Below are 24,311 nucleotides of genomic sequence, written 5' to 3' on the forward strand. Positions count from 1 at the left end.
AAAAGAAAACAAGATTTTGTAGCTCTTTGAATCATTCTGTCACAAACAGTATAGTTCCCTTAATAGTTTATACATTTGCTTAGGATGATGCCTCTATATATCTATCAAATTAAATATACAAACTAAAGTCAAAATTGAGCCAACAACATGTCAAGACTAAATAAACATATGCATAACTCTACCATATTACCTACATTTGTATAAATTTTGGTAAGGGTAATTTCTAAATGAAATCTATATAAAGGGGTTTGGGTGAAGCTTAAGAGGACAAAAACTTCTCTCCTTTGTTTCAAATATAGGGAAAATGGCCTCTCTAGTTGCAACTCTTTTAGTGGTTTTAGTGTCACTTAGCTTACCATCCGAAAGTTCAGCTAATTATCAATACACATCTCCCCCACCACCAAAGGAGTCATACCACCCTTCACCAACACCTTATCATCCCGTACCACTTTACAAGTCTCCACCACTGCCAACTCCAGTTTACAATTCTCCACCACCACCCAGAGAGACGTACTACCCTCCACACACTCCAGTGTACATGCCGTCACCACCCTCGACACAAATTTACAAGTCGCCACCACCACCCAATGAGCCATATTACCCTCCACACACCCCAACCTACAAGTCGCCACCTCCACCAACTCCTATTTACAAGTCTCCACCGCCGCCAACTCCCTTTTACAATTCTCCACCACCACCCAAGGAGCCATACTACACTTCGCCACCTCCACCAACTCCTACTTACAAGTACCCACCGCCACCAACTCCGGTTTACAATTCTCCACCACCACCTAAGGAGCCATACTACCCTCCACACACCCCAACCTACAAGTCGCCACCTCCACCAACTCCTGCTTACAAGTCTCTACCGCCGCTAATTCCAGTTCACAATTCTCCACCATCACCCAAGGAGCCATACTACCCTCCACACACCCCAACCTACAAGTCACCACCTCCACCAACTCCTGCTTACAAGTCTCTACCGCTGCCAATTCCAGTTCACAATTCTCCACCATCACCCAAGGAGCCATACAACCCTCCACACACCCCAACCTACAAGTCGCCACCTCCACCAACTCTTGCTTACAAGTCTCCACCGCCACCAACTCCGGTTTACAATTCTCCACCACCACCCAAGGAGCCATACTACCCTCCACATACCCCAACCTACAAGTCGCCACCTCCACCAACTCCCATTTACAAGTCGCCACCGTCACCAACTCCGGTTTACGATTCTCCACCACCACCCAAGGAGCTATACTACCCTCCACACACCTCAACCTACAAGTCGCCACCACCACCGAATGAGCCATACTACCCTCCACACACACCAACATACAAGTCACCACCTCCACCAATTCCAATCTACAAGTCACCACCTCTTCCAACTCCTATTTACAAGTCGCCACCACCACCCAAGGAGCCATACTACCCTCCACATACTCCACTTTTACCGTCTTCAGTTTATAAGTCTCCACCTCCACCAACTCATGTTTACAAGTCGCCGCCACCACCTATAGAGCCATACTACCCTCCACACACCCCAATCTATAAGTCGCCACCTCCACCGATTCCTGTTTACAATTCACCACCTCCACTAACTCCAGTGTATAAGTCACCACCACCACCCAAAGAGCCTCACTACCCTCCACACACCCCAGTGTATAAGTCACCATCACCACCCAAGGAGCCATACTATTCTCCACAAAATCCAGTCTACAAGTCGCCACCTCCACCAACTCCCAGTTACAAGTCGCCAACACCACCCAAGGAGCCATATTATCCTCCACATACCCCAACTTACAAGTCACCACCTCCACCAACTCCAGTATACAAGTCGCCGCCACCACCCAAGGAGCCATACTACCCTCCACACACCCCGACCTACAAGTCGCCACCACCACCGAAGGAGTCATACTATCCTCCACACACCCCAACCTACAAGTCACCACCTCCACCAACTCCTGTTTCCAACTCTCCACCACCACCAACTCCAGTCTACAAGTCTCCACCACCAACAGATTATGTTTACACCTCTCCCCCTCCTCCCTACTATTACTAAGAAGAGATTTCATTATATCTAAGGTAATTAAACCAAACTAAAACTTTTAATTATGATATGTCTATAGAAGTTGCACAATTTCTTCGTTCGAATAATTAATATAGACCTGTATACTGTCTACATCTTATTTGGTTTAGGTTCTATTATATGTTCTCATTCACAATACTAATTATATTCTTATGCAGGAAAGATGCAGAATGTTGAGCTAAAAGAAAATAAGCCCACACAGGAGGCAAAGTTTTTTTGTAGCTTCATTTTGTATAAGTTATTGTTTGTACCCTATATTATATTTATATTTTACTTCTATTTATTTGTGTAATATGTTTGTTCGATCTCCTTGCAACATGCAGCCATTATGAGATGTATAAAATATGTTATTACTATATATACTGTCTTTTTTCTTATTTTTGTCATCCCTTATATTGAGTTATATTTATAAGTTGAGCCTCTTATCAATTACATTAAATCAGTTGCTATAAAAAATGTGGTTTTTCACCACCAATAAGCTCAACGATAAGCTACAATCAACTGGGAATATTAGTAGCTTCAATCGAAAATGTTAATAGTTTCGTTGATTAGTTATTTGAACTTTTTATCTTTATTACACGTTGCAATAACAATCAATGTAAATATTATATCTAACCTCTGGACTTATGCCCACATAATTCCTCAATGCACCCACACAAAATATTGAAATTAAATATTATTACTTGCCTATTTCTCTTATCTTGATTATTAGTTTTCAGGGATGAAAGTTTAATTGTTACACCTTTCACTTTTTTTAAAAAAAAAAGGAATGGACAACCAACTGATTTCGTATCTGATTGTAGTTGTTGAAGGCATATTGTAATAATTAAATTTTCGTTTTTGAAAAATAATAATCAAAAAATAAAAAATATCAATAAATAATAATATTTAATTTTATTTATTTGTGCACGATTTAACAATCATTAGAGATTTCACACTAAAATGTTTAATTTTTTTGTTTTTTCTTTTTTTCTCTTCATGACTATCAACTCAAAAGTTTTGCTTTTTACTTGAATTGATGGAATACTTGTTGAAAGTTTACCACGAATGCATAATCAATTTTTAATCACATTCGAGGAGGCTAAAACGACTCACAACTTGAAGGCAAAAAAGAGTTGTATGCAGAAGACTGCAAATCATTATTGAATATTCTTTTATATAGGCATCAGCTAGGGGTTTGAAATATTTGATCTAGTCGACTTTAGGTTTGAGAATATGAGTTGTGTTGAATTAGACTTGTAAATTTAATAATGGACTAACCTAAATTTAATCAAAAAATTACCTAACTACATATATATTTTTTTATTCTATTTTCTATTATTTCATATCATTTATAAAAATTACAAAAATCTTTTTTTTCTCTCAAATTCACTCCTTTCAAGATTCATAACTTTAAATCTTCCAACTCACAATTTCTCCTTTTTTTCAGGCCTATAATCGCTCTACTATATTACTAGTTACCTTCATCTCCTATATTTTGAATTTTAGATATTTTTCTCTCTCCCGTTTATAATTTAATTGAGTATGTATCATATGTTTGTTATGTATGTGAAGTACTATTTTATAACTAAATCATTGTTTATCATATTCATAAGTTTTTTTTATATGATACATAGCTATGTCAAATTATACCGGCATGATACATAAATACTAATTTATACTACATGTAACGATCTCAAATCAAACAACTTATGAGCAACAATTACATGTTAAATGTATCCCGTAACAATACGATACTTATTAATTTAAACGAGATAAATAAATAATAATGTATCATGTATTAGTTTTTAGATGTGATACATAAATTCGAATTTGGACTACATGTATTAATTACATAGAAACTACCACGCGGTGATGTATCCATCACAAATGTAACATCTTATGGGCAACAATTACTTATTTAATGTATCTACTATAAATACAATACTAATCAATTGAGACGAGATACACAAATAGTAATGTATCATGCAAAATTTTTTTTTACTTGATATGTGAATTCGAATTTATACTAAATGTATTAATTACATAGCAACTACCACATTGTAATGTATCAATCTCGAATTCAACATCTTATGGACTATAATTATTTATTTAATGTATTTAGTATAAATACAATACTTATCAATTTAAACAAGATACATAAAAGTAAAATGCTAAGTAGACAAGATATTCATGATAATATTCTCAATTTTTTTTGAGATTCTTCAATAAACTAGGAGAAGAATTCTGAATCTCAAAATTTACAACAATTTTGAATCAAAATTAAAAAGATCTTTGATGAACTGGAGAACAAAGAATCTTAATCTCAAAATTTTTAACAATCTTGAATCAAAACTGAAAGGAATATCTTTGATGATCTTGAAGATTCAAAAGAAAATTGTTTATCCAACAACAATTTTGTCACTTTTGTATCATTCATAATTCACTTCGCTTACCCAAAATTTCGACAAAAGTTTTTGGATCAAATGTGAAAGGTTTCTTTGTTGAACGGGGGGATCAACTAGAAATTTTAAATTTCTTCGTTCTGTATGGATTTGATTCTGTATGATTGAGAGTAAAAAGAAATATAAGCGTAATTTATGGAATTTAATTAGTTTTCAGATTTTATTTTCTTTTTAGCGCAACAGAAAGATTCTTTTTGTATTAAAATTAGTGTATCTAGATGGTGGTGACTTATGTATTTGTTGAAGGAAGCTGATGGAACAGGTTTGGTAGTATATGACTTTTTTTCTATATCAATCATTCATTCATCAATATAATCCTTGATTCTTCACATACATATCTGTGAGAATTCTACATCCGAAAGGTACAAATTTTAACGGATCATTTTATTAGAAAAAAATAGAGATAAAATATAATGTATTCTTTACATTATGAAGTTTACGTAAGTTAATCAAATTTGATTAAACTTCCCTTAAATCATAAAAGTTTAACTTAATATTGTTCCAACTTTATTATAGATATATATAATTGGAAAAAAAAACAAAGAAAATAGAACATAAGATCTCGATCGCTGGACAAATGTTTGTCTATAATAAATAAATATGTCGGTAATAATTATTGACTAGGTCAATGTAGCTAAGGTTTGTACTTGTTTATACTTACATCCTATCTCTTGGGACGATTAAAAAAATATTAGTTTAGCTTATTTAATAATGGAATCTTATATGGAGTTTACTAATTTTATCTTTGTCGGTGATTAAGTTATACAAATGATTAATTATTTTTCTAATTAAAAAGTCAAAAGTCATTATTGGATGAACCAAGAATCTTCCATGTATTTGAATACTTTTTCTGTCTCCCTTAAATCGTGATGGCTTTTTTTTATGTTAAATAATAAAAATTTTTATTAATGTTTTGTTGATATAAGAAATTATAAAATAAGTATTTTTGTATAATATATTTAAATTTTTAATTTAAATTTAAATTTTAATAATTAGTTATATTAACTGTTAAAAAACCGTACAACGACTAAAACGGGACGGCTTGTTCTCTTCTTTCTTTTATTATAAATAAAAATAAAAATTTAACTAATGTGCAATCAATAATGTTAATTATTTATTCAAAGTTTAAATTAAACACATAAAAGTGAAAAGTATAAAGCCTTCAACCGATTCGATTCATTTAATTATGTTTCTTAAGATATTCCATATTTTCAAATTTTAAAGAGAACTATAAATTCCTACATTTAAAACTACATACATTATTAAAATGTGCCTATATAACACGCATTTAAATTAGTTGTGCTCAAATACATATATCAAACAAGGAATAAAACATAAAGTGAATTAATTAAACTATAATTATATATTAAGTAATTAAATCAAATTGTGTAATTTAATTAATTATACTACCAAAATATTAACTTCAACGATATGAAGTAACGCAATGTACCTTTAAAGTTTCACAAAATTTAATTAGGTTGTAAGGTTTGATTCTTGAAATTTAGAAATTATTTTCAAGTGATTTGAGTACATTGAAAGTACCTAAGTCAATAAAGTCAAAAATAAATTAATTTTTACTTTGTATCGTGACCTGCATTCTACATCTTGTGTGTTCCCACGATAATAAACTAAGATACCAAAAATTTCATAGATATTGTATTTAATCATATAAATTTTTTCAATATTGAGCTACATAATCCGTTGAATTTTTTGCCCTCTATTCCCACCTAAAACTAAAAAGAAAGAACAACATTAATTGCTTTATTTAGTAATGAAAGTGGGTCATTATTTATTTTATTTTTTTGACAACCAGGAAACCTGAGCCGCTATCCTATAAAATAGCTCGCAAATCACATAGGAGAGGTAACCTGCACTTGGCAAGCCTGGTGCGACGAGCTTGACCCAGAAGGCAAATCTCTTGCTTTCGCTGGCAAGGGGTTTCAAACTTGAGACCTCCAACATGGAAGTCTCAAGCTCAAACCATTGGGCCACCCCGAAGGGTTATATATATATAACTTTTAGTAATATTAGATATTGACATTAATAAAGAGTGTTAAAGTCTTTATCGGTATCAGTTAAGTGTCATTAGAACCAATGTTGCTAAAGGCTTTAGGGACACATACAAAGAAAGTTATTGCCGCTAAAAACACTTATTTGGCGACGTTTGAAAATTAATTGCCAATAATGATTATTTTTAATATAGTGTATATATGTATTATTGTTTTAAATCTCTATACTATTTAAGCACTAAAGGTAATTAAAGGTTAGTTTATCAATCAAAATAAAAAAAAAATAAATTGTTACTCCCTTAGTTCGTTTCATAGTAGTTGATCATCTTACTAAAAATAATTGTTACACATTAATTGTCCATCTTATTAAATCAAGAAATCAATAATTAATTTTTTCCTATATTATCTATTCAGATAATTCTTTTGAAAGTATTAACATTTGTTTGTAAAATGTAAAAGAAGTTTTCAAGGGGTGAATTAATAAAATTATCTAGCTAGTTAATAAAAATGATGGGTGAAATAATATTATCTAGCTACTTAATAAAAATAATCAACTAATATGAGACACATAAAAATAGAATTCTTCAAATATTTTGTAACAAAAAAATTTTTAAAAAAAAGGCAGTGTACACTGATTTTTGTAACTAAAAATCGTGCGAAGTTTGAGGGATGCACGCATTTTTTTCAAAGATTTTGTATGTATGTAATGTAAAAGCTTGGAAGAAAAAGAAGACTTTGTAGCTCTTTGAATTATTGCATCACAAGATGTAAAGAAAATTGTATGGTTGTCTTAATAGTTTATACATTTTTGCTTAGCTTGCACCCTCTATCCAATAAATAAAGTCAAATTGAGCCAACAACATGACAAAACCAATTATAAAAATGAATAAAAACTTTACCTACATTTATGTAAATCTTGGTAAGGGTAATTGTTGAAATGAAAGCTATATAAAGGGGTTTGAGTGAAACTTAAAGAGGACACCAACTTCTCTTCTTTGGTTTCAAATATGGGGAAAATGGCCTCTCTAGTTGCTACTCTTTTAGTGGTTTTAGTGTCACTTAGCTTAGCTTCCGAAAGCTCAGCAAACTATCAATACTCATCTCCTCCACCACCAAAGAAGCCATACCACCCTTCACCAACACCTTATCATCCCGCACCAGTTTACAGATCACCACCACCACCAACTCCACTTTACAAGTCACCACCACCACCTAAGGAGCCACACTATCCTCCACACACCCCGGTTTACAAGTCGCCACCTCCTCCAACTCCAATTTACAAGTCACCACCACCACCGGTGAAGCCATACCATCCACCACCAGTTTATAAGTCACCACCACCCCCTACGCCTGTTTACAAGTCACCACCACCACCAGTGAAGCCACACCATCCTGCACCAGTATACAAGTCTCCACCACCACCAACTCCAGTTTATAAGTCACCACCTCCTCCAACACCCGTTTACAAGTCACCACCACCACCAGTGAAGCCATACCATCCTGCACCAGTATACAAGTCACCACCACCTCCAACACCCGTTTACAAGTCACCACCACCTCCAACACCAGTTTACAAGTCACCACCACCACCAGTGAAGCCATACCATCCTGCACCAGTATACAAGTCACCACCACCTCCAACACCCGTTTACATGTCACCACCACCACCAGTGAAGCCATACCATCCTGCACCAGTATACAAGTCACCACCACCTCTAACACCCGTTTACAAGTCACCACCACCACCAGTGAAGCCATACCATCCTGCACCAGTATACAAATCTCCACCACCACCAACTCCAATTTACAAGTCACCTCCACCACCAGTGAAGCCATACCATCCTGCACCAGTATACAAGTCTCCACCACCACCAACTCCAGTTTATAAGTCACCACCACCACCGGTGAAGCCATACCATCCTACACCTGTGTACAAGTATCCACCACCACCAACTCCTGTTTACATGTCCCCACCACCACCAGTGAAGCCATACCATCCTACACCTGTGTACAATTCTCCACCACCACCAACTCCCGTTTACATGTCCCCACCACCACCAGTGAAGCCATATCATCCTACACCTGTGTACAAATCTCCACCACCACCAACTCCCGTTTACAAATCACCACCACCACCCGTGAAGCCATACCATCCTTCACCAACACCACACCATCCTACACCAGTATACAAGTCTTCACCACCCCACTATATTTATTCCTCTCCCCCTCCTCCCCACCATTACTAAGAAGTGACTTCTTCATTATATACGAGGTAATTAATATAAACTTAAAACTTTCAAAAACATATGACTAAAATGCAATACAATAATAAGTTGCACAATTTCTTCATGCAAAACATTAATATAAATTAAAGACTTATGTTGTCTACTTATTTGGTTAGCTTTTATCATGTGTTCTCATTCACTATATTACATTCTTACGCAGGAAAAGCATAATGTTGAGGTCAAAGGAGGCATTTTCATTTACGAGAGACAATGATAAAAAGAAGAAAATTAAATTTTATATAGTAAATAATAAGGCGGAGTTCTTTTGTAGCTTCATTTTATCTAATTTAGTGATATTGTTTTTGTACTCTATTTTTATATTTTATTTTTATGTCTTTGTGTATGTTTGTTCGATCTCCTTGCTAAATGCGGAGATTATGAGATGAATAAAATCAATTATTACAATATATATGTTTTACCCTTCTCTGTCGTGTTAAAATAAAGACTATAAAACGCAATGATTAATTTCAAGATATAAAAAAATGTTGAAAAGGTTTGTAAAGTGGAACTAATTATAATGAAGAGAGTCAGTTTAAGGCAGTGCCAATCTGATCTAATCAATTAAAGGCCCAAGTTTAGCATGCATGGGAAGAGTAGTAACTTGTGATTCTATTACTTATATTTATTTTTTTACATTTTATTTCACATTTATGTATTATTATTTAATTTACGTATTATTTTATACTATTAGAAAAAAGATAACAATAATATTTTTGCAACATTAAAGAAAAGAAGAAAAATAATAATTAAATATTTTAACCCTAAAACAATATCGAAACAGAATTTATTTATTTTTTCAAAAGCATTTTTCTAAAAAATTGTTTATGAAAATAAGCAATTTTTAATAGCAATTTTGAATGTGCACAGGGTAAACCCCCGCTCCTACGCAATAGCTCGCAAATCACATAGGAAAGGTAACCCGCACTAGGCAAGCCGTATACGACGAGCTCGACCCAGAAGGTAAACCCCTTGCTTTCGCTGGCAAGAGGTTTCGTACTTGAGACTTCCAACATGGAAGTCCCAAGTTCATATTACTTTATATTTTTTTAATTAAAAAATTATTCAAATTTAATTTATTTTTTTTACTTAAAAGCTATTTTTTGAAGTCAATCCATAGAGATTATGGAAGTCTCAAGTTCATATCACTTTATATTTTTTTAATTAAACAATTATTCAAATTTAATTTTTTTTTTTTTTTTATTTAAAAGCTATTTTTTTTAAAGTCAATCCATAGAAATTCTTAGTCCCTAAACGTCGACGTTTGCTAGATTGATCAATAGATTAAAAAAATAATAGGGAAAGGCATATATTCCACCTGAACTTGTACTGAAAAGTCAGTCACTCAAATTATCATGACTACCTATTACATACCTATACTATTCAAAAGTTAATTTTTTACCCCCTAAAATCGACGTGATAAAATAAAATAAAAATAAATCAGGTGCTTCAAATAATTACTAGAAAAAAAAAAGTTAAAAAAAAACATAATTCTCCTTATATCCCCAACCCCCACCTCCCTTCTTCTTCGTACCTCATACACACACACACCCGCCCCTTACATCTCTTCTTCTTCATACCACACTCTTTTCATATTCTTCACACCCAAAAAAGCTTAAAGGAATCGGTAACAAGAGGCAATAACAATAAGTCACTTCAAAACATCATCTTTTACCCATAAATGTCCCAACAAGAAATCAAAATAGTACTAGGTGACATAATTAAGTTTTGTGGGTTTGATTTGTGTTTGTTTATGTCATCGGAGGGTAAAAGTTTGGGGATTCTTCGTCGTGGAGCTATGGTTGAACTGTTTAATAAACTCGATGAACGATCGATTGAAAAAGCAAAGGAAATTATTTTCCCATCATTACTATATTTTAAGAAACGTCCATGAAGAACAATGAAAAAGTAAAAATTGTGTTTGAATCTGAAAAATACTTGCAATTGGACCTCGATTTTCATGGTCAATCAATGGAAGAAATTGAAGGAGTCTTTCTGAGGTTCATGTTGGAACGAAAGAAATTATTTAACCATACAAATCAACTTCAAATTTCAGAATGTTTTCTTGACGATCATTGTAAAAAACTTCTTCTTTGCAATTATGCTATGAAGAAGATAAAACTATTAGAAAAATTTATAATTAATTAGAAACTAATTAATATAAAATATAGCAAGCAAAAGAAAAAGTTATTTTGTGACATGGCGTTGACGTATCGTTGATGTGGCAGCTAGCGTAATATACCACATAATGTGAGAGAGGTAACACCTTGTAGGATGATATAAGTTTACTTTTAGATAGTATAAATATATAATAAATCGTCATAATAGCTTAAATGTATAACTGACTTTTCAAAATAAATTTAAACAGAAATTTATGTCTTTTCTCAAAATAATATTATCAAAATTGCAATAGTAAAGTGGCAAAAATTAATGGCGAAAAAGAGTGGTTAACTGCATGCTAAAATTAAATATGACTAGTATGTAGGTACGTAGCATATAGCAATCATCCTGAATAGCATGAAGTCATCACTATAGTCAAAACGTTTGGTAACTATTTTGTATCCACATCGAAAATTTCAACATTTTAAATTTTTAAATTTTAAAAACTCATACAATAATTTAAAATATTTAAAACTATAAGATTGAAACAAATAGGGAGCCTGTAAGAATTATTTCCTTATTTTAATTTGTTTACTTTTATTTTACTTATTAATCCTTTCAAAAAGGGACGTTAATCATTTTACAATATTTTAATTTTAATTTTTTATATGATATATTTAAGATTTTAAAATTAAAAAATGTTAAATATATTTTACATATTTTTTATTCAACGCTATAAAATTCAAAATTAATCTTTACTTTCTAAAGTTGGTCCACAATATTAATAAACTTGGTCCTCTTTAGAAAGTAAAGATTAATTTTTAATTTTAAAGAAAAGACAGCTACAAAGTGAAAAGAAATTTAGGAGTTTTAATATTTAGCAATATATTTGAGAATTAAGTAAAATAAAATAGTTTTTAAATTTTTTGTGAAATAAAAGTACCTATAAATTGAAAAGTCATAAATTAAAAATGATTAACTTATAAATTTTTAGCTAACTTTATCTTACAATTTTATTTAGCTGTTAGCTTTTTTTTAAAATTAAAATAAGTCAGGATTTTATTACTAGTGATTGATAAATACAATTTAAAGAAGGGAAACAAAATTAAAGTTAGATAGTTAAGAATATCTCCCATTTTGATTATAACATGCTTCTCAATTAAGAGTAACAATTTTTTTATTAATTATTTATAGGGATTTCACTAGCAAAAATTGACAAAATGTGAGATCACATACTCACAATTCCATTAATGAATAGTATTGATTTATCGAAAAGTTGTATTACATTCAAAACGAGCTTTGTACTTGAGTCTTATTAGCACAATCTAAAAAATATTTTATAATTTGAATTCTCATTTCCTAAGGAACTAACTACTTAAAATAATCTTAACTAACTAAACACTATAACAAAAACGTCATTTCATGACAATAAATATACACATTAATAAAGAGTATTAGAACATTTATATGTATAAGTTAATTATCGTCGAATCTAATGTCTCTAAAAATTTAAGAGACATTTACAAAAAATTGTAATTGCTGCTAGAAATATATATTTAGTTACAATTAAATTATTGTCGCTAAATATTATTTTTGATGTAGTGAAAGGATCAGGTCCACTGTGTATCACAACCAACTAATGGACCAGATTCATTATTTGATGCATTTGAACAAATATGACTACAAGTCTATTAAAGAAAGTTGAATTTATTATATTAAAGAAAGTTGAATTTATTATTAAAAAAAAGTTAAATTAAGAATAAAACTAATAGCTAGATTCCAATAAAAGTAAAATGAATTTTAGCCATCAAGACGCAAACGGCAAATACATACGCATAATTAAATTTTGGGATATTTTTCATTTTTTAAATTAATTTAATTATTTGATTTTCAAGACTACTTTAGAGTGTTTTTTCAATTTATTCTTCATTAGTTAGTATTGAAATTAGTGGTTTATTAATATTTAGTTATTTTAATTATGAATTTGATAATAATTTATAAAGATAAAAATTGAAAAATTATATTCAATTTATATCTTAATCTAATTTTCTTAAAAAATATAAAATATCTTAAAGATTCAATTAGTATGGAATGAAGAGAGTGGTGATTTAGAAAGGATTCAGAGTTAACAGTAGTGCCAAATGAATGTTATTGCTAAAGAATTATTCGAATCGAAATTTAGCGGTGCTGAAAAAATTATTCCAACGACTTTCTAATCATATCTGAAAGTACACCTAACACATCCTGAGTTAGCTAGAAGTTATAACCATTTAAAATTGACCAAAAACTCACTTTAACTTGTCAAATTTCAAGCTTTTCAATTCATTTCAAAAAATAAATATTTCCAATTTTCTACACTTCCTTCTAGTTTCTTTTTAGTTGCGAGATGTTACATCTTTTTTCTCAATTTTCTCACTCAAATTTGAACTCAAACTTTTTGGAAGACGTAGTAATAAATATTAGTTGGAACTGATAAATGATGAGTACTTTTTATGAAAATAAAAAAAAATAGATGAGATTGAATTTCTTAAAATTTTCAAATATTAGAAATTGTCGCAAATACTAGTTTTTTTTTTAATATTTGAAATACTTAGCAAATATATTTGCCACATCATATTGCCAAAACACCATTTCCTAATTTTCCCTAAATTTTCCTGATTTTTTTCCAGCCAATCGGGTTAGTCATCGTTATCAATTAATATTATTATCTGATTGGAAATAATAAATGATGCAAGTCTTTAAAATAATAGACTTAAAAGACAAATAATGGAAGTCTTTGAAATAATAGACTTAAAAGTATTTGACGAAATATTTATTTGTTAAAAGAAATATTTAAGAAAGTTACTAGTGAATTTCCACATGGAAAAAATCAAAATGCTACAAGCACATCTATGAATATAAAGAAGACATTAGTAAGGAGGATAAAGTTGATAAAATTGTTATTTCCCCCTTAATTTTTCTTTTTTTTTCTATTCTTGATTTAATTTTCTTTTGAAAAATTGATAAAGTTTGGGAAAAAAAATTCAAAAACTTAAAACAGATATACTTGATGTATCCTAATTTTTGTAAATCTTTTGTCTAATATTTATGCATTATGTTACTGAAATATATATGAAAGCAGCAAAAATTTATAATTTTAGTTATATTATTAATTATTGACATAATCAAATAATTAAATTTTTAAAAAATTCAAATCAAATAAAGGAAAATCAAATTAAATAAAACAATTTATTTTGATTCAAAATGAATTATATATTTTTAAAATTAAAAATCGAAAAATCCAAAAAATAGTTGTATAAAATCGAATACATACCCCCTTATAAGGCCCCAACCGCAGTCACTCTCTTTCTCTCACCCTCCCTCTATTCTACCAAACCACATTCTTTTCTAAAATTTTAAAATTAACAAATAGTTTTAATATAAACATACTGAAATTATTCTATTACTAAATTTCTAAAACTTTTTTTTTTTTTATCATTTTGTTGTAACAACCTTCATTCATCATGGATGAAGTTTAAGGAAATAGTGGCTAAAAATAGGAAAGAAGAAGAAAGAAAAAAAATAATCAAAAATTAGCTAAATCAATTTTTCACACGATGTCAACCAATAAATCAGATTAATTATGTCATGTCGGTAAAAAAATGTTCAAATAATACATCGGGTCCAAGTCATGACATAAGAAGTTTTAAATTAAAAAAAAAAAATTGACAAAAATTAATATCAATAATTTAGGTAGCCATTAATGGATACAATCTAAAAATTAAGTTGAGTAGATCAAATACAATTATGGGAAAGAATCTGATATCAATAATGCATGATAAAGTAAATAATATATAGTACTTAATAAGTTACTATTATCTACATAATTTTTCATTATGAGAACAGAAAAAAGTTATTTTTCCTCTATTGTTTATGAAAGTGACTTTGCAGAATATTATATAGGTGAAAAGGATCTCATAACAGTAGAATATATATTAATTTCTTATTCAAGAAAATTACAATTATGACTTCAGAAAAAGTTTAGGGAAATATTATAATATCGACAAAATTACGTTGGATAGCACTACTCTATTGTATGACTTATTTAGCCACCATTTAATAATGAAAAAATAGTATATAATAGCAAACTATTAATTCAAATTAAATGTTATAACTATAGTTTGATTTAATTAAATTTGATAGCAAACTAATGTTATCTCGCTTCTCTGGTGAATCTCGTTCGCCGCTCTCGTTTCTCTCTCTTTTATACAAACACAAATGTATAAAATATTTTTGTGTTTGTATAAAATGAGAGAAAGTTGTATTTATACATATATTTCGTTCTCCTCTCTTCCCTCTCCCAGATCTCACTCGCTCTCTCACTTAATACAAATAAAAATGTATAGATTATGTTTGTATAAAGCGAGAAAAAATTGTGTATACAAATACAAATACAATATTCCCTGCCTAGTTTTCTTTTGTCTTTCTCTCTTTCTTTCTTTATACAAATACAAATTACACAATTGATCTTTTGTATATATATACCAAAGCAGATTCTGCAACTGTTTTCTTTTGTAGATGTATAACGAAATTATACAACGTTTTTCTTTTGTATATGTATAGCGAAATATATATATTTATGTTTGTTATGGAGCACAACTATGCAAACTATAACTATAGCATACAAATATGATTTTTATGTTCGCTATATGTGAAAGTTACTCTTTTATTAATTTGATATTAGAGGAGACGGAGATTTTAAGTTCTAAGTCACCAAAAATTCATACTATAAAAAGGAATTAAGCATGTCATTATATGTAAGAGGTTGGGTCGTGTTTTAATTTATGTGGCATTTTTTCAATTTTGAAAAATAAATATTTTATTGTTATTTTGATTTTGGACATAAAACTCTGAAGTTTTTTAATTTAAAGTTACATAAAACATATTATTTTGTGTGTCCCAATTTATATGACTTTTTTTTATTTTAGTTAATCCAAAAAAATGAAATATTTTTATATTTTGTGACAAATTCTCGATTTAATATTTTTATTACCTTAAATAAAATAATTTATGAATTATTTTAGATCAAAAGTTTCAAAAGTCTTAATTTAACTCTTCAACTTCGTACATAATCAAACGTTTTCACATTAATAATTGGGATGGGGAAAGCAAAAGTGTATATATATATATATATATATATATATACACACACACTCAATGGGTCAAGCATAAAATCAGTAATTCTCGCCCAAAAGTTCATATCATCCTCAATGAATTGAAAAGATAATTCGAATTATTTAATCCTGAATCAGAGATCTCACGATTACTTTAAATTATTTAAAATTTAAATTTTCCAAATCGATCTTATAATTTTTTTTTTAATTTTATCCCTGCCTTATCTGAATATGTAGGAAGCGGTATACCTCATAGTAGACTCACCTATACCGATCCAAATTAATTGAGCCAGTACTATTAAATATCGAATAATTAAACTGAAGTAACTTCCATGTCAACTCTTACTTCTATTTATTTATATACATAAATGTAATAAAGAAAAGCCACATGATTGTTTTCTAATTTTAAATCAGAAAATACTAATTTAGGAGAGAAGGCAACCAATTAATTTTTTTAAACCAAATATAAAATAAGTAATAATTAGCAAAAAAAGACAAGAGTGGTTTAAAATAAAGTTAAGGAGATCTTGGAATTGTTGTCCAAGTGGAAGGTAAACGCGTAGAAATTGACGTGCATAACATGCAAAAAAAAAAAATTAAAAAATTAAAGTAGGTGAGATTTGGACTCTTATTTTTATAAACAAAAAAACAAAAGGGAAGCTACTGACTCATATTTAACGACTTTTCAATTTTATTTTACGTTTGATATTCGTATTAAAGACTGATTAACTCATTTCACATTATGCAGATTATAATCATGAAAAAAAATACTCTCTATCAATAATATTCTTATAATCAAGTTTTTAACTCAAAATTCTGACTAAAAAAATACAATATCATCTATTATATCATATTCTTTGACGATAATATTTAACCAGTTATAAAATAACAATATTTTTTCCTTTAAGAAAAATATCCAAAAAGGTACATTGCAATTGTATAGCTCAGCCACTTGACTATATAACGCGGGATTCCCTTGCTTTGTTATATATGTCTTTTACTTTTTATTTTATTTGAATCTATAATTGTGATGATTGAATTTGAATCACTTAACATGTATATTTTTATATATAAAAACTAGTTATCGATAATGAGCCTAGTAATATTAACTTTATGTTTATAATTAATTTAAGTCGTAAAAACAATTTACAGTTAGTTATAAAATGTAATAATACTTCATCAAAATAATGGGAAAGCTTGATCAATCAATAATTGTTTCTTAAAAGACTCTTTTTAGTTTATTGGTCAAATAAAAGCGAGTTTTAACCAAAAAAAAATAAAATTAAAAGCATTTCTCAATATAAATTAAATTCAAAAGTTTTATCAAATAGGTTATTAGACAGAAATATTTTAATGAATAATGTCATAGTTCCATCATTTTAAAATAAATAATGAGATATATTGAATTTATCATTTAACTTTTATTAATTGATATGATTTCAAATATATTTACTTACGATATTTTTTAAAAAAATATTAACTCAATATTAATAACCGAAATAATAAATAAAATTAAAGATTATTTAACAAGTAAATTGGACCTGAGGAGCAATATATAAGTAATTTCAACTTGTGTCACATAGTACAATATAAGGGCCGCCATGGTACTTTTTATCCACCAACTTTGAAGGTGTGTGGTTGGTATATAGGAAATAAGTTAGAATACACGTCCGTTCGGTATTATTTGTTATAATTTTTATTTTTAAAGTTAAATAATAAAAAATTTAACTAATATTTTAAGATGTATTTCTTTATTATATTAATATGCAAAAAATTACAATCGATAATATTTTTCATACAATTTTAAAATAACTAATCTTTTTAAAAAAAATTAATATGATCTAATTTATCTATAAAAATTAGTCAAATTAACTTTTGAAAAATATAACATGATAAACCATAGAAAAAGTTAACTAGTTCGGTGAATTTAGAGTTGTGGTTCAAAACATGTTAGTATTAAAAAGAATAGAATTATATTTAATTTTTTTATGCTATAATAGTTATGATTGTTTTGTGCAGTTTCATTTTATATAATGAATTATAAACGTTTAATTTATGAAGAACAAATTCTTATTTTTCACCATACCTACCCTTTCACATTACAATAAAATAACTTTCAAAGGTAATAAATAGATACATGTATCAAGAGTGTTAAATTTTTTATCAATATCAGTTAAGTGTCATATACAAAAGAATTTTAGTTACTGTTAGAAATATATATTTAACGATAATTATTAATTAATTACACTAAAATTCATTTTTAATATAATATCACTTTATCAATAACGAATATAACACAATAGATAAAAATATTTTTTTAAAACTTAGAGTTTATAAATTTGATCCTTTAAAAAATTTAGATAGGAAAGCTTGCCCACAAAATAAAGTTTTATGCGATAGTAATACGAAGACAATAAGATAAAAGAGTCATTCACCTTTTACTTTTTTGAAAATTTCAAATTCAATCACATCAACATCAAAGTTTGAGACTATTTTAATTAAATCAAATAGTATTGAGACTTTAAAGAGTTAGTTATTGCTTTAAACGTAATTTTCTACCTCCACGTAGGATCATTTTGACTGAAAAATCATCTTCGATTGAAAATATTTAATGCCGTATATCAATTGTACTACGTTTCTATGGTTAATACCATATAATATTATTGTTCATGCGTTAAAATTTCAAACTTAATTAGGTACAACGTAATTTCAAAGGTTTACTCTAACGACATAATCAAATACTTATAATTTTATTAAAAGAAAATTAGAATAGGTCGGTTTCACTTATATTGTTGAAATTTACATCGTCAAAAAAAGAAGATTATTTTTTTTGCTTTTTTACATAAAGTAAGAAAATAAATTTTAAGCTTTACTTAATTTTAAATCATAGCTTAAGATATAAAGATTGTTCAAACAGTATTAAGAGACCGTCCATTTCGTAAAGGGTGGATATATTTAGGACTTTTTACTTCAATTATTTAATATTGAATTTCAATATTAAAATAAAAATTGAAATGAATCATTTTAGGACTAACTCATCCTTCAAAATTAGCTTTAGATATAGAAAAATTCCAAGACAAATAAATCATCTATTAATAAAATTAAATGTGAGACTCTTCAAAAGAATCGAAATATGAGCACATTAAAATTTCCTAAATTAAATGAACTTTTTTCTTTTCACAAAATAAGAAAGTTCAATACATAAGGAGAAAGAAAAGAATGCACAAAGGAACCCAAATTTACCATGTTTTTATAAGAATGAAAATATTTTTTTTATATAGAAAACATGTTTTAAAAAATAAATACATTCATAACTATATAGAACAAAAATATTATTTTGATTTTTTTGAAATATTTGGCTAATTAAATATGAAAAAAAAATTATTGTGTGATAGATTCCCACAATGTATACTTGTAGTATTTATATTTTATAATATAAGTATATATTAATGATATGATTATCTTTACTTATTTTATTGGTAAGAAAATGTATACATGTGTAATAACTAAAGTTTCACATGCTTTCTACTTTTCTTCTAGAATTATGATTATTTTGATTATTTTATTTATATTCTTTGGTGACTAAGATTACGAAACTATGGAAAAAGTCCTCAAACCACGGCTAGAGTCATATCATAATATTGGTCCCATTATTATCTTACCTACAATTATTATTTCTCAATTTCTACATGATATATATATATATATATATATATATATATATATATATATATATATATTTATGTTTATAATAATATTTTATTCTTAAATATACACAGAGTAAAAATATATTAATAATCACATTTTTATTTCTATAAAATAGTGATAAAATATGTATATGGAGTGCTTTATCATCTCAGGCTTCACTGAGTAAATTTTACTGAATATATTATTGTTGTTGTTTATTGAATATGAATGCAGATAAAAACTACTCCAGCATTGAATCCCACCATCCCAAATAACTATTAGGTGAAAATGACATTTGAAATTAACATGCACGTAAAAATGGATTTGAATATGAAATGAAGTTGATTGGGTAACAAGAAATTGAAGTCATTTTTTATGAGGTCCCTCTTCATTAAACTTTCATATAGTTTTCATTATATTGAAATAAATAAAATGTGAAAATGTAAGCATGCACACAATAAATTTCAAAGTTACGTAAGAACAGTTGTGATTGATAAAAATTAATAAGTGTTTAATTTTTTGCCTCAACAACTAATAGAATATTCTCTGAAGGCCAGGTCCGGTTTCATTTATTTTATTTTAGTTAATAATAGAGTGACAGCTCAATCTACTAATAATTTTAATAAATAATCAAATTATAATTAATTGATTTATTAATATATATTTGTGATTATAAGTGATGAGTTGAAGGCTATAAAAGCAGGGTTTGTGGAGGGTACATTGGCACAGCAAACATGGCTAAAATAGCCTATCTTCTTACCACTCTTTTAGTGGCTTTAGTGTCACTTAGCTTCCCTTCAGAATGCAAAGCAAATTACTACTACACATCTCCACCTCCACCAACTCCAGTTTATAAGTATAAGTCTCCGCCACCACCAGTTTATAAGTACAAGTCACCACCACCACCTCCTCCAATCTATAAATCCCCACCGCCACCCATTTATAAGTATAAATCTCCACCACCACCTCCAGTTTACAAGTACAAATCTCCACCACCACCCGTCTACAAGTACAAGTCTCCTCCACCACCACCTCCAGTTTACAAGTACAAATCTCCACCACCACCTGTCTACAAGTACAAGTCTCCTCCTCCTCCACCTCCAGTTTATAAGTACAAATCTCCACCACCACCCATCTACAAGTACAAGTCTCCCCCACCACCCGTTTACAAGTACAAGTCTCCACCACCACCTGTCTATAAGTACAAGTCTCCACCTCCACCTGTCTACAAGTACAAGTCTCCACCACCACCAGTATACAAGTACAAGTCTCCACCACCTCCAGTATACAAGTACAAGTCTCCACCACCTCCAGTATACAAGTACAAGTCTCCACCACCTCCAGTCTATAAGTACAAGTCTCCACCTCCACCCGTTTACAAATACAAGTCTCCACCACCTGCAGTCTATAAGTACAAGTCTCCACCTCCACCCGTTTACAAATACAAGTCTCCACCACCTCCAGTCTATAAGTACAAGTCTCCACCTCCACCCGTTTACAAATACAAGTCTCCACCACCTCCAGTCTACAAGTACAAGTCTCCACCTCCACCCGTTTACAAATACAAGTCTCCACCACCTCCAGTCTATAAGTACAAGTCTCCACCACCTCCAGTCTATAAGTACAAGTCTCCACCACCTCCAGTCTACAAGTACAAATCTCCACCACCACCCGTTTACAAATACAAGTCTCCACCACCTCCGGTCTACAAGTACAAATCTCCACCACCACCCGTCTACAAGTACAAGTCCCCACCACCTCCAGTCTACAAGTACAAGTCTCCACCACCACCCGTCTATAAGTACAAGTCTCCACCACCTCCAGTCTACAAGTACAAGTCTCCACCACCACCTATTTACAAGTACAAATCTCCTCCACCACCAGTTTACAAATACAAGTCACCACCACCACCCATTTACAAATACAAATCACCCCCACCTCCCGTTCACAAGTCTCCAGCCCCTTACTATTACACTTCTCCACCTCCTCCTAGCCACTACTAGTTTCACAATCTCGAACGAGGTAATATATTTATCACAATTTTATATTATTCTACTAAATTAAGCACATTGCCTATAATACTTGAATTTCATCTAATCCATAGATAATTCAATCCATGCAGGTCAAGAGGAATAATTAAGAAGGAAAAGGCCCATGGGATCAGAATAAATTAAAGAGTTTTAAAGAAGTAGTAATTAAAGCCACAAAGGGATCTTATTTTGTTTTGTGTTTTGTGCCATTAACTTCACGTAGTTGTATATCTCGTGAAGTTGTTGAAATATTTATATATTGGATGCATGTAATATATATTTATTTACGTACCATAGTCGTACATGTTTTATGTGCTTTTGAATTTTGACTTTTTGAATTTTATAAGTCAAACTACTTTGTAATAATAAGATCAATAAGTTTCATTGAATAACATTGTTGTGATTTCCTTTTCCAAATTCCAAGAGATACTACTTCTCATTTTTATTTTGCTTTGTTTTTGGGGGGAATCTAGAAGACTTTTTTGTCTAGCTAGTGCTAGGTCTTTTTTATAAATTAAGGTTGAGAAATGAGAAACACAAAGAGACAAGAAAACAAAATATTCCTAGCTGGATTTGCATTAATTGTTAATTTAATTAAGAGAAAAGGACTAGATGCATGTGATATATATATATATATATATATAAATACTTTATTCCCTAGTGGAAAAGTTGGTCCCAATTGTAGGAATAGGATTCTCATCTCTTCTCTAACCCTCCCTATACAATTGCCCTAAACAATCCTATTATATATGCTAATTGATCCAAAATATTTTTACATGTACTCTAATTTGTACACTTACTAAAATTATATTTTTATTGTTATTTGTCACATTTAGTATATAAGAAAATTATATTTTATTCTATATATTAATTTGTTATTTCTAAATTTATCAACTGACAAATAATCGTATCTTAATTTAACTTTTTTCAATTTTACTTATGAGAAGTAAAAATATCCGTATAATATAAAGAACTATACAAATCAAAATTTGTTTATTAAGAGAAAGAATCAATCGAGAAAGAAAGGTTATGTGTTTGATGTTGACGACTCCTCACAAAAGAGAGAATTGTGTCAATTAAAACTTTATCTTTGAGAGTGAGATAAAAGAGAAGGAAGATTTCAACGTTTTCTTACCATCCAAGTATGTATGTTAAAATACAGTTTAATTATGGGATAATGCATAAATACTCATTTAACCTATGTATGAAATTTCAGAAATATACTTATATTATATTAAAGTCCTATTTATTCCTTGAACTTATTTTATTAATAATTTTCTATCCCTTTTCGGCCTATGTGACATTATCTTGTGGGTCCAACGTTGAGATTGACTTTTTTTTCTAATTAATATCACGTAGATCGAAAAGGGGTAAAAAATTACTTATAAAATAAATCCAAGAGAATAATAGGACCTTAGTATAGTATAAATGTCTCTGAAATTTCAGGCATAAATTAAGGGCATACTAATGCATTTTCCTTTGAAAACACAACTATATGATCTTAATAATAGCATCATAAAAATATAATATCACATACATCTTTTTCTAGATAAGATAACAAACAATCACTTAAAAAAAAATCATTACTCATTTGATAGCGCGAGTCATTCTTGATAATTTTACTGTTGAAAGTCGATAGCTTTTTCAATAAATACAATGACAATTAATATAAGCAAAATAATTTTCATTAAATTAATACCAGTAGATAATTTTTCTAACGTTTTTATGTCTGAACTAATCTTTTCAAAAGATCACAAAACCTGTATAAATTAAAAAATCTTTCACTCAACCTCACGAACATCAATAATTTAACTTGCAAATTACTTTTACTTATAAATAATTAAAGGACCAGAAGTGTTATTATCCCAAAACAAAGTTCACCAAAATATTTTTCAAAATATGTTTCCTTTCTTGCTTTCACATTCCAAACAATATAAGAAAGTTTTCAATGTCTCTCAAATTTTCTATTATCATTTTTTTCTTTTTCTTTTTTCATAAAGAAAATTTGTAAGAAGTTATTCACCTTTAAAATGGACCATGGGAAAAACCATATAATTCTCCTTTTTAGTCTTTTAAGTCCAAAATCATTATTCTTCTGTTTTAATTCATTTATCTTGATTAGTAATTGAATAATCAGAAAATATTTTCTTTAAATATAATGCTTTTAAATATATAGATTTATTTAAAAAAGTTACAAATTCTTTAACTAAATTCACATCAAAATCTTATTTAATCAAGTCAAACAATTCTAAAGAAAAGACTACTACTCATCAATTTTTTTATTTATTTTTTTGAAGGTTGAATAGTTTTGGAATTTTTCTTTTGTCACGCTTAAATAATTTTTTAGTCTTGGAGTTATTCTGATTTTGCTAAAAAAGAATACTATATTACTCCTTAATTAATAGGTGAAGTGAGACTTAACTATATATTAGTACTCCTTAATCAGTGGCGGCTTTAATGATTTAGAAAAAATCTTTGCCTTAGGACCCCAATTTTGTTTTTAGCAATAATAGATTT

The 24,311-nt window shown here is 29.3% G+C and overlaps 3 protein-coding genes across 4 annotated transcripts; all 3 read left to right on the plus strand.

Moving 5' to 3' along the window:
- Positions 1 to 219: 219 nt before the first annotated feature.
- Positions 220 to 2,466, plus strand: LOC101249455 (extensin-3-like). 2 transcript variants are annotated; one of them, XM_069296451.1, is made up of 2 exons: positions 220 to 2,085; positions 2,253 to 2,466. In XM_069296451.1, the coding sequence occupies exon 1, from the start codon at positions 305 to 307 to the stop codon at positions 2,060 to 2,062; it is 1,758 nt and encodes a 585-aa protein (XP_069152552.1). In that variant the 5' UTR covers positions 220 to 304; the 3' UTR covers positions 2,063 to 2,085; positions 2,253 to 2,466. The 2 variants fall into 2 exon arrangements, with proteins under 2 accessions (XP_069152552.1, XP_069152551.1); XM_069296450.1 differs by having other exon boundaries at positions 243 to 2,085; positions 2,248 to 2,466.
- Positions 2,467 to 7,454: 4,988 nt separating this feature from the next.
- Positions 7,455 to 9,234, plus strand: LOC101249726 (extensin-3-like). The gene is made up of 2 exons (XM_069296452.1): positions 7,455 to 8,814; positions 8,988 to 9,234. Exon 1 carries the CDS (start codon positions 7,550 to 7,552, stop codon positions 8,786 to 8,788), a length of 1,239 nt encoding a protein of 412 aa, XP_069152553.1. The 5' UTR covers positions 7,455 to 7,549; the 3' UTR covers positions 8,789 to 8,814; positions 8,988 to 9,234.
- Positions 9,235 to 20,189: 10,955 nt separating this feature from the next.
- LOC101250014 (extensin) lies at positions 20,190 to 22,211 on the plus strand. Its single transcript, XM_010322197.2, has 2 exons — positions 20,190 to 21,786; positions 21,887 to 22,211. Exon 1 carries the CDS (start codon positions 20,499 to 20,501, stop codon positions 21,765 to 21,767), a length of 1,269 nt encoding a protein of 422 aa, XP_010320499.2. The 5' UTR covers positions 20,190 to 20,498; the 3' UTR covers positions 21,768 to 21,786; positions 21,887 to 22,211.
- Positions 22,212 to 24,311: the final 2,100 nt, after the last annotated feature.

Source organism: Solanum lycopersicum, chromosome 4 (assembly GCF_036512215.1).
Source record: "Solanum lycopersicum chromosome 4, SLM_r2.1".
Classification (NCBI taxonomy): domain Eukaryota; kingdom Viridiplantae; phylum Streptophyta; class Magnoliopsida; order Solanales; family Solanaceae; genus Solanum; species Solanum lycopersicum.